Genomic DNA, 13,316 nt, shown 5'->3' with positions numbered 1-13,316 from the left:
TTCCCGTTTACATATCTTGGGTGCCCTATTTATGTTGGTCGGAAAAGGTGTGTTTATTTCTCATCTGTGGTGGACAAGGTGAAGGCTAAGTGCCTTGGGTGGCAACGTAGGTTGCTATCTAAAGGCGGGAAGGCGGTATTAATTTCTTCTATTTTGCAGGCTATTCCCTTACATCTTTTTGCAGCTTGTGCTCCTCCTAAACAGGTTATCCGGGACCTAGAACGATGTTTTGCAGGCTTCTTTTGGAGGCAAGCAGGGGGTGCTCGTTACAATTGGGCGTCATGGAAAACGCTAGCCCTTCCTAAAAAGGAGGGTGGTGTGGGGTTCCTTGATCTAGACCTGATGGTACGAGCGTCTAGTGTGAAGCTATGGTGGAATTTTTGCACAGTTTATTCTCTGTGGGGAAATTTCATGAGAGCTAAGTACTGCAGTCGTGTTCATCCGGTGGCAAAGCTTTTGTAGTCTTCCGATTCGCATACTTGGAAACGCATGATTAGCGTTAGGGATGAGGTGGAGGCGGTCTTGGGTTGGCGGTTGACTCATGGAGATGTTAATCTCTGGTGGGACAACTAGTCAGGACTTGGTCCGCTAGGGCGCCTTTACCACTTCCCTAGCGTTGAGTACTCTGGTGATTTACTGTCCGACTTTATTCAAGACGGGGATTTGGATTTGTCTGCCTATGATGACCTTTTGCCAGTGGGTTTGGAGGCGGACACGTCCCGATTGGGTCAGATGACTTTTGATATACCCATTTGGCGGGTAGCTTTAGATGGTAAGTTTTCTTTCTCCTCTGCAAAATCTCTGTTAAAAGCTGAACCGGTGAACATTGATCCTCTTTTGAGTAATTGCTGGCACAAGCACCTGCTCTTTAAGGTGTCTTTCTTGGCCTGGCGGGTGCTTCGCGGGCGTTTGCCCACGGACGACGCTATGGCCAAGTTTGGACACGTTATAGTTTCTAGGTGCTGGTGTTGCCAATCCCTTGTTAGGGAAACTATTGATCACATTTTCTATACAGGGGATACAGCAAAGGCTGTGTGGCGGTTTTTTATGCGGTCACTGGGCCTTCACTTTAGTCATCATGGTCTCTGGACCTTGTTGGCAGGGTGGAGGCGGGTGGTTGCTCGTAATCTTCTTGTTTCCTTTGTTGTTGGCNTTTTTATCATTGCTGCAAAAGTTCTGTCCATGTTCATTGCTCGAGTCCATTTGGACGAAAGTGTCCCTAGATTCTCGCAGCCTACTAGTACTCCTCATATTCATCACTTAGCGTATGCGGATGATGTTATTATTTTTAGTACTGGTAGGCAAGGGGCTATTTGCAGGGTGATTAGGGTATTAAAAGAGCATGAGGACATTTCGGGTCAGATGGTTAGCTTCCCTAAGAGTGCTTTCTATATGCATCCTCGTACGTCAAACAGTGTTATTCATAGGATTAGAGATGTGACTAGGTGCATTCATAAGCCTTTCCCGTTTACATATCTTGGGTGCCCTATTTATGTTGGTCGGAAAAGGTGTGTTTATTTCTCATCTGTGGTGGACAAGGTGAAGGCTAAGTGCCTTGGGTGGCAACGTAGGTTGCTATCTAAAGGCGGGAAGGCGGTATTAATTTCTTCTATTTTGCAGGCTATTCCCTTACATCTTTTTGCAGCTTGTGCTCCTCCTAAACAGGTTATCCGGGACCTAGAACGATGTTTTGCAGGCTTCTTTTGGAGGCAAGCAGGGGGTGCTCGTTACAATTGGGCGTCATGGAAAACGCTAGCCCTTCCTAAAAAGGAGGGTGGTGTGGGGTTCCTTGATCTAGACCTGATGGTACGAGCGTCTAGTGTGAAGCTATGGTGGAATTTTTGCACAGTTTATTCTCTGTGGGGAAATTTCATGAGAGCTAAGTACTGCAGTCGTGTTCATCCGGTGGCAAAGCTTTTGTAGTCTTCCGATTCGCATACTTGGAAACGCATGATTAGCGTTAGGGATGAGGTGGAGGCGGTCTTGGGTTGGCGGTTGACTCATGGAGATGTTAATCTCTGGTGGGACAACTAGTCAGGACTTGGTCCGCTAGGGCGCCTTTACCACTTCCCTAGCGTTGAGTACTCTGGTGATTTACTGTCCGACTTTATTCAAGACGGGGATTTGGATTTGTCTGCCTATGATGACCTTTTGCCAGTGGGTTTGGAGGCGGACACGTCCCGATTGGGTCAGATGACTTTTGATATACCCATTTGGCGGGTAGCTTTAGATGGTAAGTTTTCTTTCTCCTCTGCAAAATCTCTGTTAAAAGCTGAACCGGTGAACATTGATCCTCTTTTGAGTAATTGCTGGCACAAGCACCTGCTCTTTAAGGTGTCTTTCTTGGCCTGGCGGGTGCTTCGCGGGCGTTTGCCCACGGACGACGCTATGGCCAAGTTTGGACACGTTATAGTTTCTAGGTGCTGGTGTTGCCAATCCCTTGTTAGGGAAACTATTGATCACATTTTCTATACAGGGGATACAGCAAAGGCTGTGTGGCGGTTTTTTATGCGGTCACTGGGCCTTCACTTTAGTCATCATGGTCTCTGGACCTTGTTGGCAGGGTGGAGGCGGGTGGTTGCTCGTAATCTTCTTGTTTCCTTTGTTGTTGGGCGGGTGGTTGCTCGTAATCTTCTTGTTTCCTTTGTTGTTGGCAGGGTGGTTGCTCGTAATCTTCTTGTTTCCTTTGTTGTTGGCAGGTTACCTTATCTTATCCTTTGGGAGTTGTGGAAACACAGAAATGCATGCATGCATGGTAGGGGATCGCCCAGTGTGCCGCGGGTGGTGTATGGTGTGGATAAGAGGATGGCGGAGTGTCTCTTTCGGCGGTGGCCAATGGAGCACATTCTGTCGCCGAGTTGGTCTGTCATTCTGTCCTACATGGACTCACATGAGCCTCGGTGCGTAGTTCGTGCAATTAGATGGGATCCTCCACCAGATGGTTCTTTAAAGGTCAATATGTCATACTCTGAGTCTTTGGGTGGGACTGCTGCCTTGGTGCGTAACCGGGGGGTGGGTTTTGCTATGGCTTGGCCATGTCAGCAGTTGATGGGTTTCGGGATATTTTCCGAGTATTGTTCCGCTGTCTTGAATGGTGTTTAGCCCAGGGATTTACATCTTTGGTCTTAGAGTCTGCGTTGTCTGAGCTTAAGGGTTATGTTGATACCTCTATTCCTATTCCTTGGTCCTTAGATTCTGATGTGTCACGACTCTGTTTTCTTTGTTCCTGTGCCTCTGTGTCTGTTGTTCAATGTCTGCCGCAGGGTAATCTACCTGTGACTGCCTTAGCAGATTGGGTTCGGGGTAAAGATGGGGAGTTCAGGTTTCATAGTCTGTCTGACCTACCTCCGAGGGTGCGGTCATTGATTATTCATGATGATGTCCCCTCTGTTTTCTTTGAGGATTATGATCTACCGTGATCTGATTTTGATAAATGCATGAGATGCCTTATAAAAAAAAAAAAGAAAAAAAAAAGAGAAAACGTGCAAAAAGAAAAATGAGAAAAAGAGAAAAAGTGAAATAAGAAAAATTAGAAAAAAGAAAGAAAAACAACGAAAAAAAAAAGGAAAAAAAAATGAGAAAATGATGAAAAGGGAAAAAAGAAAATACCGAAAGAAAGTTGCTTCTGTTGTTTGCTTGGTTTGGAGGCGATGATGGCTTGGCTTTAAGCTAAGTTTAGCCTCAACAACGCAGGTGTCAGCGGTAGAAGAGACACCCTAGTCCGAGCTGAACGGTGGTCGGGCAGGATTTTTTCAAATCCATTGACCTAGTCAGGCTTGCTCCTGGCCAATAGTAGCTGAACCCCTTCTGGGTTCCGGGTGGGGTTGGATATACTTGGGGTGTGTACCTTTTCTTTAGTGTCTCATTCTTTTTCTGAACATTATTTATCCATTCATTCAGTAAGTCTTTGTTTTCTGCTAGCTACTTTATTTTATTTTATTTTTTTAGAGGTGTGCATTCTTTGTTCATTTTATGCCTCTTTTTTTTCTTTTGAACAGACCATGCCTCAACGTCGGTGCTTGTGGTAAGAAGTTGCACCCTGACCCGGGCTGAACGGTGGCCGGGTAGGAATTGTTCAAATCCGTTGGCGGTTAGTCTAGGTTTGCTGCTTGCCCATAGTAGCTAATCCCGTTGGTGTTTCTGGTTCTTAACTGCTTTCTGGTTTTTGCCGTTTGCTGGCCTGCGTGCCGATGTATTTTTTAGGCCTGCGTGCCACTTTTAGTTTATGATGGACTTTTCTGATTATTTGTTATGATTTCATCTTGTTTTCTGAGTGGCCTCTGTGCCTATTGAATTGGTGGGTCCGGGTGCCTTGTGCTGTGCTTGGTATGCATTACAACTGTTTGAAACAGGTATTATGTTTCCGGATGCGGCAGGACGGCGCATGGTGCTTAGCTGATACGCAGGGTGCTTGGTTTAGTGCTTTGTTCTGATTTTGGTGTGTTTGGCAGCTGTTTAGTGCTTCTGTCTCCTTGGATAGCTCCTAAAACAGTCGTTATGCTACCGAAATTTCGACACCGTACTTGAAGACTTGGGCTGCTCACAAGCTTCTGGCATTTATTCATTTCAATATTTCTTATTTATGTTTGGGCTATAATTAGCTTGAGCAATTATTTTTAAGTTTTCATTCTTTAGACCTGGGCTTCTTTTTTTGGTCTTGGGTCCATTCTTTAATTTATTATTTCATTAGTTTAGATTGGGTCATTTCTTATGTCCCTATTTGATTAATGGTCACTTTTGGGCCATCTCTTGTAAAACATTTTATTTTGGTTTTAATAAATTTTATTTTGTTGAAAAAAAAAACCCTAAAGGATAAACCCTAAATGTTAAGCCCTATAGTATTCGAATGAGTAATTCCATCTGAAACTTAAATATATACGGAAAGAAAGTGTTGTATTCATAAAAAGGAACTGCAGTGTTCGTGAAAGGAAACTGTAGTGTTTACCAATAGATACTGTAAGGTTTGCTATAAAATAGAGAAAGTTTTTTCAAATATCATTGACTGATTGCACTATCACTTTGTTTATACTGCAGTTACATTTGTTAAATACTGCAGTTTCAGTTGAATTACCCCACAGTTTCATTAGGATTATAACAAAAAGAAAATTATATCAAACACGAATTACATTTTATGTATACCAAATTTCATATAAACAACATTATACTAACACCTGAACTACAGAGAAACTTCATTATGTAATAAAAAAAACAAAACAAAAAAAAAAAGCACAGTTAGTTAAAAAATCAGTATCATTTTATGTGTGCTATAGTTTCATTTCACCTATACTATACTTTCATTTGAATTAAACTAAACCAACTTTGAGGTACTGCCACTAGACGGATGGACGAAATACACACTGCCCACCATACTAGAAACAGATTCTTGCACAAAGGACTATACTACTGCCTTTGTATTCAACTCAACATACTTCACATAACACTTTCGCCCTCTTGCATGATTATACTTCTTTTCCATTATGCTAATCAACCGTTTGTTGCGTTCACCTTTTGGCCTACTACGTGATGGATTTTGTATAACATCATGTGTGGGTTGTTCACCATCTTCATAGAAAATATGACCAATTCTAGATTCAATCTTCCTCTTGGCATTCTCAAATGCATCTTCACATGCTTCCCAAGCTTTACAATTGTCTTAGCTAGATAAAACCAACAGCTGAAACTTCCTACCCATTTGTATAACCCAAACTGATGAAGCAACACAAAAAACACTCTCTACTGTTCTGTCTTCAAGAACCTTTTTCGTCCATCTTTTAAGAATATACTTATCAGGGATTGTTGCAACACAATGAATATTTAAAATGCGAAGAGAATCAGAGCACAGAATACCCATCTCTGAAAACAGCTTGGAATTACATGATATATCGAAGTCCTTAACACTAAAACAAGCCTCATGACGAATCAAATCAACATCAGGATGCCAAACATGATATTTAATTACCTCGCCACTGACCCCCACCGAATCTTGATGGCATGAAGAACCTTTCAAGAACTGTTCCTCTATCTCAATTGTGTAAACTTCTCTAGCATGCGAAAGTAACTTCACATAATTCATAGCCATTGAGGGCACACCTTGAGAACAACGAACATCTTCACCACTCTCCCTACTCCTCCACTCAGAAACCACACTAACAAACGAATTATAAAAATCGCACAACCCAACTGTTTTTGAAACTCTTTTAGAAATTGAATGATTAGTAGACTCATTCTTTTGCGAGGATAAAATATCACTAGAGAAATACTCTTTGCTAAACGCAGGACACCACTTCTCCCTAATATTATATAGTCTATCTAACCAAACATTCTTATGACAATTATATTCAGTCACCATCTTGAAAAAATATAACATAAAACATAAATTATTGTAGAAGAAAAAAAAAGATAAAACATAAAGTTCATACGCACTACTGAGTTGGATACCATATTTCGAAGTAGAGGGGGTGTGGGGTATGCCGAATAAATCTAGCTGAGCTCTACAAACAAATAGGATCTACAATTACGGAACAAAAACAAACTGAAAACACAATAATAAATAAATAAATAAAGACTGACATAATATCGTTTTATCAAACCACTAGTATCATTTTCTTATAACAGTACTATCATTTTATAAACAAAGCAAAATCATACAATATACAGTAAAAAAATGAAAACACAAAGACTGACATAGTATCATTTTATTAGACCAGCAGTTTCATTCACTCAAGCCTGCACTATCATTTTATAAATAAAGCAAAATTATTCCAACTACAGTAGAAAACTGCATACTATCATTTAATCAAACCAATAGTATCATTTCACCAAAACAACATTATCATTTTATAGACAAAGCAAAATGTGGTGATGAAAGTTGCAAAGAATACCTATCCTAGTAAAATTCAAATTCAGCTTCTGTATCACTATACTTTAACAGAAAATTAAATAACTCTATGAAACCCTTTTGATTTCTCAATCCTTTGATGTGCTTCTTTGAATTCTCCCCAATGTCCCAAATACATAGCCTATGTTTTGAATTCGGAAAGACTTGCGTGATTACAGCAGCCATGGCAGCACACTGATTAGTCATTATTGTTTGTTGCTGCCTACCATCCATTGACTGTAGAAATGTTTTGAACAACCATATAAACGATTTTATCCTCTCATTCAATAAAAAACAACAACCAAACATGACATTCATGCAGTGGTGATTCACACCTACAAATGGACCACAAATCATATCATACCTATTGGTACGGTATGTTGTATCATGTACCACCAAATCACCAAACAACCAATAATCCGATTTCATTTGTGCATCCTTCAATAAAAACTACACAACCTTGCATCATCATCAACTTCGAAATAAAAAAAGAAATAAGACTCATTCAATTATCTGTTCCTAAAACTCTCAATCAAACTGTTAGAGTCAGTCACATCTAAATGCTTCATCGAATCTAACAACATTGTGTTGTAAGCATTCCTAGTAGTAAATCCAACAAACAGTGAACCTCCGGACTGATGTTTTAAAAACCGAATACCATCGGATAACGGGACTCTACTCCTTTTCATGTATTTTAGGTATGTCAATTGATCAACAGAAACATTCCTATGCGACCTAAGCATATAACTTTCAAATGGCGGACACAACTCATGATTGTGCTCCTTTACATGTTTCGTAACAACCCACTTCCCACTTGAATCTACATCGAATTGACACATTGCATTACATCCACTCCGAGTATCTATCTTTGAATAACACTTATTAGCACTCTCTATCTTACTTTGAACCCAGCCTTAGAACAATGTAACTTTTTCATCTTCACAGTCCGACTTCCAGCAACATAATAATGTTTTCCCTTCCTAACACTAAATCCCATTAGAAGTGCATAATCATTATACATATCAAATGCTTCTTCAACTGAAGCAACAAAAAGTCTCACCAATTCTTGATTAACTGTGATTTATTAAAATGAACCTTTAGTAATTATACACTAACACTATCATACTAATTAAAAGAAATCGATTGACACTAGAGACATATTGATTTGATACTACAGTTTTCTTCAAAAGATAATAATGTAGACTGTAAATGTAACTAAGTATGATGCTTATAAACAAAAAATACAAATTCAAACTCAATGAACAAACTAAACATAAAAACCTGGAATAGATGAATCCTCCTCAATGACATATGTAGCAATACCACCACCTCTAGTAGAAGAAGGATTACAACCATCTGTACAAACAAAAAAAAATCAAAGGAAAAAAAATAAAAAAACACAACTCATGCAATAATATATATTATCAACTGACACTACAACGAAACTAAAATGATACTATAGAGTTGACAAAATGAAACTACAACGATATTAAAGTGAAACTAATGTCAAACATTGTCCATAGAAATTCACGTGCTCTACAACGGATACTATAGTGTCCCATAACTGACACTATAGTATCTCATAACTGACACTACTTCAAAATAAAATTGATACTGACTATCGTGATCCTGAAACAAACGCAGAATTCAAATAAACACACAGACACGATTATAACCTGGAATATCATCATGATCACCCTCAAAACTTGAAGGAACATTAGATACAATCAGTGAATTCGATTCAACGCCAATCGGATGATTATATTCAACTGCAACGCATACACATTTCAATCTATAAAACAAGAATAATCATTGAATACCATTACGAAACAAATATATAACCTAGAAATTTAAAATTATACAACCAAACGAGTAAACAAGAAACAAACTAGGGGATAATGAACTATGATCTTCAACAATCAACGAATTCAAATACTCAGCAATAAAATTGCTTCTACCTCATGTTTCGCCCATAATTTGCAAAAATCGCGATGCACAAATGTAATCTCCTCTCTGTGTGAACAAAGAAAAACGCAAACGGATGTGAAAAAGAAAGGTGAAGGATGAAAATTGACTGTCTGTGATAGTTAACGGCGACGTCTAAATCGCGCCATTAGATTACAACAAAACGGCGTTGTTTCCTTGCTTGGTCCATGCATAATGCTTTGTGGACCATGGTCCATGGTATAATTTGCGTACTATGAATATGTTAAAATGTATTAAAATAAAATATAAAATTTAACATATTTGTCAAATAATTAGCCGAATAGTTAAGCATCAAAGATTATAAATCGGGAACCTTGAAAATCATTTTCTTGCATTTTTTTAAAATTAGGTTAAGTTTTTTTTTTCATTTAATTAATCTTGTTTTAATTATTTAAAACAAGATTCAATATTTCAATTTTGTTTTTGCATTATTCAAATGATTTAGGTCATTATGGTATTAAAATTTCTTTTTGTATGTATTTCTATAATGGTACAATTGTAAATTTCTTTAATTACAAATGTTGTACAATTATTTTTTTATCAGACAAAATTGTTCTTACATTATTGTCATATCTGCACGACCTAACTACAAAGTTGTTAATAATAAATACAACTACACCAGGACTCTACACTAGGACTCTAAAACGGTAGGACCATTTTTCAAAGAATTGACAATGTTGATAACTCACTGGCTCCAATTGAACAAGTTTACACATCATTCTCAGGATTTTATTAATGCATGAAAACTTCTAAAGAAATTTCTAAGTTAATTTTTACTATATCATTATAACAATATCTATTGTAACCATATATTTTGAATTATTTATTACCATCCTCTATTGACAACAATTGTAACAATTGTCATTGACAAGCTCCCAAAACAATTTATCTCAACAACGAATGGAAATAAAAAAAAAATTAATGACTTCATTGTTGTGGATGAAAAGTAAGTATCTCACTTTATTGCTCTTATTAAATTAAACAAATTAGTAGCTAAAAAAATACATATGCATTTAATTAATTTAGAATTAGATGTGTACTCAAAAATTTAGAATTAGATGTCTATAATGACTTTATTCAAAAAATTTATTCATTATAAAAAATTAAAAAAGAAATATAATTTCATTAGTTATATTATCTTTATTTTCTATAATTCAAAGATTCGTTACTTTTAAATTCATTAATTAATTATATTCACTATATTGTCAATTGTCTTCTTTTTACACTATCTTGTAATTAAATATCAAAGTTATAATACAAAATATGTTTTATATTTATTTACCAATTATGTTATACAAATATAATAAATATTAATATTTTGTTCAATATTTTCACATGATAATCTACGACACACATCTCACAACACATGAAACATGTAGGAAAAAGATTACCACGACCAAATATCAACAGACGCTTACAAAATCAAGAGTTCATAGTACAACTAAGATCTCAGTCATATACATAACAAGGCAAATCGACAGCTTCCTACAACATAATCTCATTGCATGATGTTGTCCTCTATGCTACCACCAATAACCAAATTACACATGACACACTACCAAAAAAAAAAAAGAAGAGGACAAGTACTGAAAACGAAAACAATGACAATGCTACTTAAAAGAGAAATTCAAACAAAAAATGGTATTTTTATTTAGACTATCGTTTTTAGACTAAGTATTTAGACTAGTGTTATTACAAAGTTGCAAACATAATTTTAGTGATAATTATAATCAATCACTCCTATATTATCTTGCATTCATATATTTTTAATTACCGATTTAAATAAACAAATTCAACACTCAATTACGTATCCATGAACATCTCCTATATAATCTTGCATTGATATACTTTGAAGTACTTATTTAAAAAAAATAATCATTTGGCATTATCTCATTCGCACATAGCGCGTGAAAAAACTAGTTAAAAAGATGTATTTGGGTTTTTTAAATGGCACACATATTGATATTTTTCCTAGTTTTTAAAGTAAATGTACAAGTACATAAAGTCATTACTTTAGGTATATAAATTTAGTCCATAAAAGTCAGTGTGGTAGATATATAAATTCACTACTATTGGTGTCATTTTTATCTACCTAAGTTCTGTATTTACCATATTATTTATATGTATCTGTGTCCATCATACAATTTGAAATTAATATTAAAAAATGAGTGACAATATTACATCATTAATAATTTAGGAGTGACATTATTAATTAGTATATTTATGAGAGGCATTACAATTTTTTTTTTCAAACTAATATGACAAAGTGTCAAAGTAATAACTAAATAACTTTTTTACATAGTAATATTACGTTAGAAAGTCATTAATTATTAAATAATAAGTTGAGTAAAACAGGGGAGAATAATTCATAAAATCATAATATCTTAATTGTTAAATAATAAATTGAGTAAAACAGTTGAAAATAATCCATAAAATTATAATAATATATGTTTACAAATAATCATAATCTACAAATTGGAGTCCCCGGTCCCCCCGACCTTCCAACCTTTTTTAAAGGCACAACCACTTTCCAATGTCCGTTTCTTCTCTCCTGCACTTTTGGTTCTGTCATCCACCAAGCAAGCCACTTCGCTTCAGAAATGCTAGCCGGAATCTTCCTCTTCCAAACACTCTCTTGTATATACAAATAGAATCTAAATGAGGTGTAAGAAACATCTTTCCGACTTGAGTAGCGTCGTCGGCGTTTGCGCTACTTGTCTTCGTGAAAAGCTATTCCTTCTCATCGAGGCCCAATCCCATCTTCACCGGAGTTCCAACGCCGCTCCCGCCCCGCGTATTGTTTTTCCTCAGTCCGTTTCGCCTTATGCCTCTCGCCGGGAATCTGATACCGCCGCCACCTGGCGCCTCAGCCGCCATGGCTTGGCGGATCAGAGATTCCATGCTACTCCACAAGTCGGCCCAACTAGAGAACTAATTTCCAATAAGAAGGATAAGAAGAAGAAGAATTTTAGGTTTTCCTTGTTCCATCATATGTTTAGGTCTAAATCGGGTGATCTGGATTCGGATTCGGATGATCGGTGTAACACTATGCCGTCGTCGTCTCCTTCGTGGTTCTCCACAATTCTCGCAGGTCGTCGGGGGAAGAAAACCCGGTCGCTTTCGTTAGACGAAGCTACGATCGGAGTGAGGCAGAGAACTCTCCGGAATTGCGACAGAGGAATGTCGCCGGCTAGGTACTCCGATGACGACAACGAAGAGGATTACCAGGGCGGATCGAGCGGGCAATCGTCGCCAGCATGGAAACAGACACCGAGAAGGACTCCGGCGTATCAGAGAGGCGGCGGCGGTGGCAAAGCTGGTCTCAGCCGGAACGCGTTTTGTTTGAGTCCATTAGTGTGGGCCAGCCCTAACCAACGCTGGAACCAGAAGGGGATGCCGCCGGAGATAGTGTATCCCGGCGAGATTAGATCTCCAGCGAAGTCCCGCTTCCATAATGCGACGTCGTTCTGCAAGAACAGGTCGAGAAAACTTGCGGATTTCGGAAGGTCCCGTCACAACCACTGATGGGCGTTGACATTTGACCCATTCCGACGATTACGACAACGACAGCGACCGTCATTCAACCTTCTCAAAGTACTACTTTACCCTTCGTATATATTGCCCTTTTCATTTCTCATTTCACATTTTCCTATACAATTAACAATTCTACCTCAAATTCAAAAATAAACTAAAGAAAGTGCTATACCGCTATTTGAATTTGATATTTGTATCAAGTATTGTATTAAACAATATTGTTTGTGAAAGTTTTTATAATTTTTTTTCTATATTTATTGGTATTTTTTTAATCACGTGACAGATCTACTAATATAGTTATTAATAAAAAATAAAAATAAAAATTATATAAGAGTTAATATTGTTAAGATTCTAACTTGAATATATAAAATGTGTTAGTGTAATTATGTAAATTGATAATTTATTCATTTTAATTTATTTAGTGTACAATGATAAAATATTTTTAAAATTACTATCTTTATTTTGTTCACTTGACATTGATCATAGAATATTCTTTTAACTTATTATTATTCTTAACATCTATTTATTACCAATTATTGTTTCAACAATTTTATAATAATAATAATAATAATAAATATTTTGTTATTATTATTATTATAATATTATTATTATTGTTGTTGTTGACCCTATTTGGTAAATGACTGTTAGCTGATTGGGTTAGAGGATATGGCTAGTTGATAACACTAGCTGATTGTAGAAATGTGCTTGGTAAATTAGTTGTTAATTAGTTGATAATTGTTTGGTATAATTTCTTTTCTCAAAAAGCTAATTGAAAAAGTTGTTTTGAACAACTTTTTGAATTTTAACATTTTGGAGTTACCAAAAACGGATTAACCAAACACTTATATTGATTTTTTAACTAAGTCAAACAGTTATTAGTGATCAAATAAGCCAAAATTGATTGATAGACTAACTATTT

General features: G+C 36.7%; 1 protein-coding gene across 1 annotated transcript; it reads left to right on the top strand.

Moving 5' to 3' along the window:
- Nucleotides 1–11,362: 11,362 nt before the first annotated feature.
- Nucleotides 11,363–12,650, top strand: LOC116028824. Its single transcript, XM_031270652.1, has one exon. The coding sequence runs from the start codon at nucleotides 11,522–11,524 to the stop codon at nucleotides 12,386–12,388; it is 867 nt and encodes a 288-aa protein (XP_031126512.1). The 5' UTR covers nucleotides 11,363–11,521; the 3' UTR covers nucleotides 12,389–12,650.
- Nucleotides 12,651–13,316: the final 666 nt, after the last annotated feature.

Source organism: Ipomoea triloba, chromosome 9 (genome assembly GCF_003576645.1).
Source record: "Ipomoea triloba cultivar NCNSP0323 chromosome 9, ASM357664v1".
Lineage (NCBI taxonomy): Eukaryota > Viridiplantae > Streptophyta > Magnoliopsida > Solanales > Convolvulaceae > Ipomoea > Ipomoea triloba.
The sequence above is the reverse complement of the archived record's forward strand: the minus strand, read 5'-3'. Positions and strand labels throughout refer to the sequence as shown.

Bases quoted from the DNA above. Each gene is read 5' to 3' on its own strand.
- LOC116028824 (XM_031270652.1), top strand. From the start codon at position 11,522: ATGAGGTGTAAGAAACATCTTTCCGACTTGAGTAGCGTCGTCGGCGTT.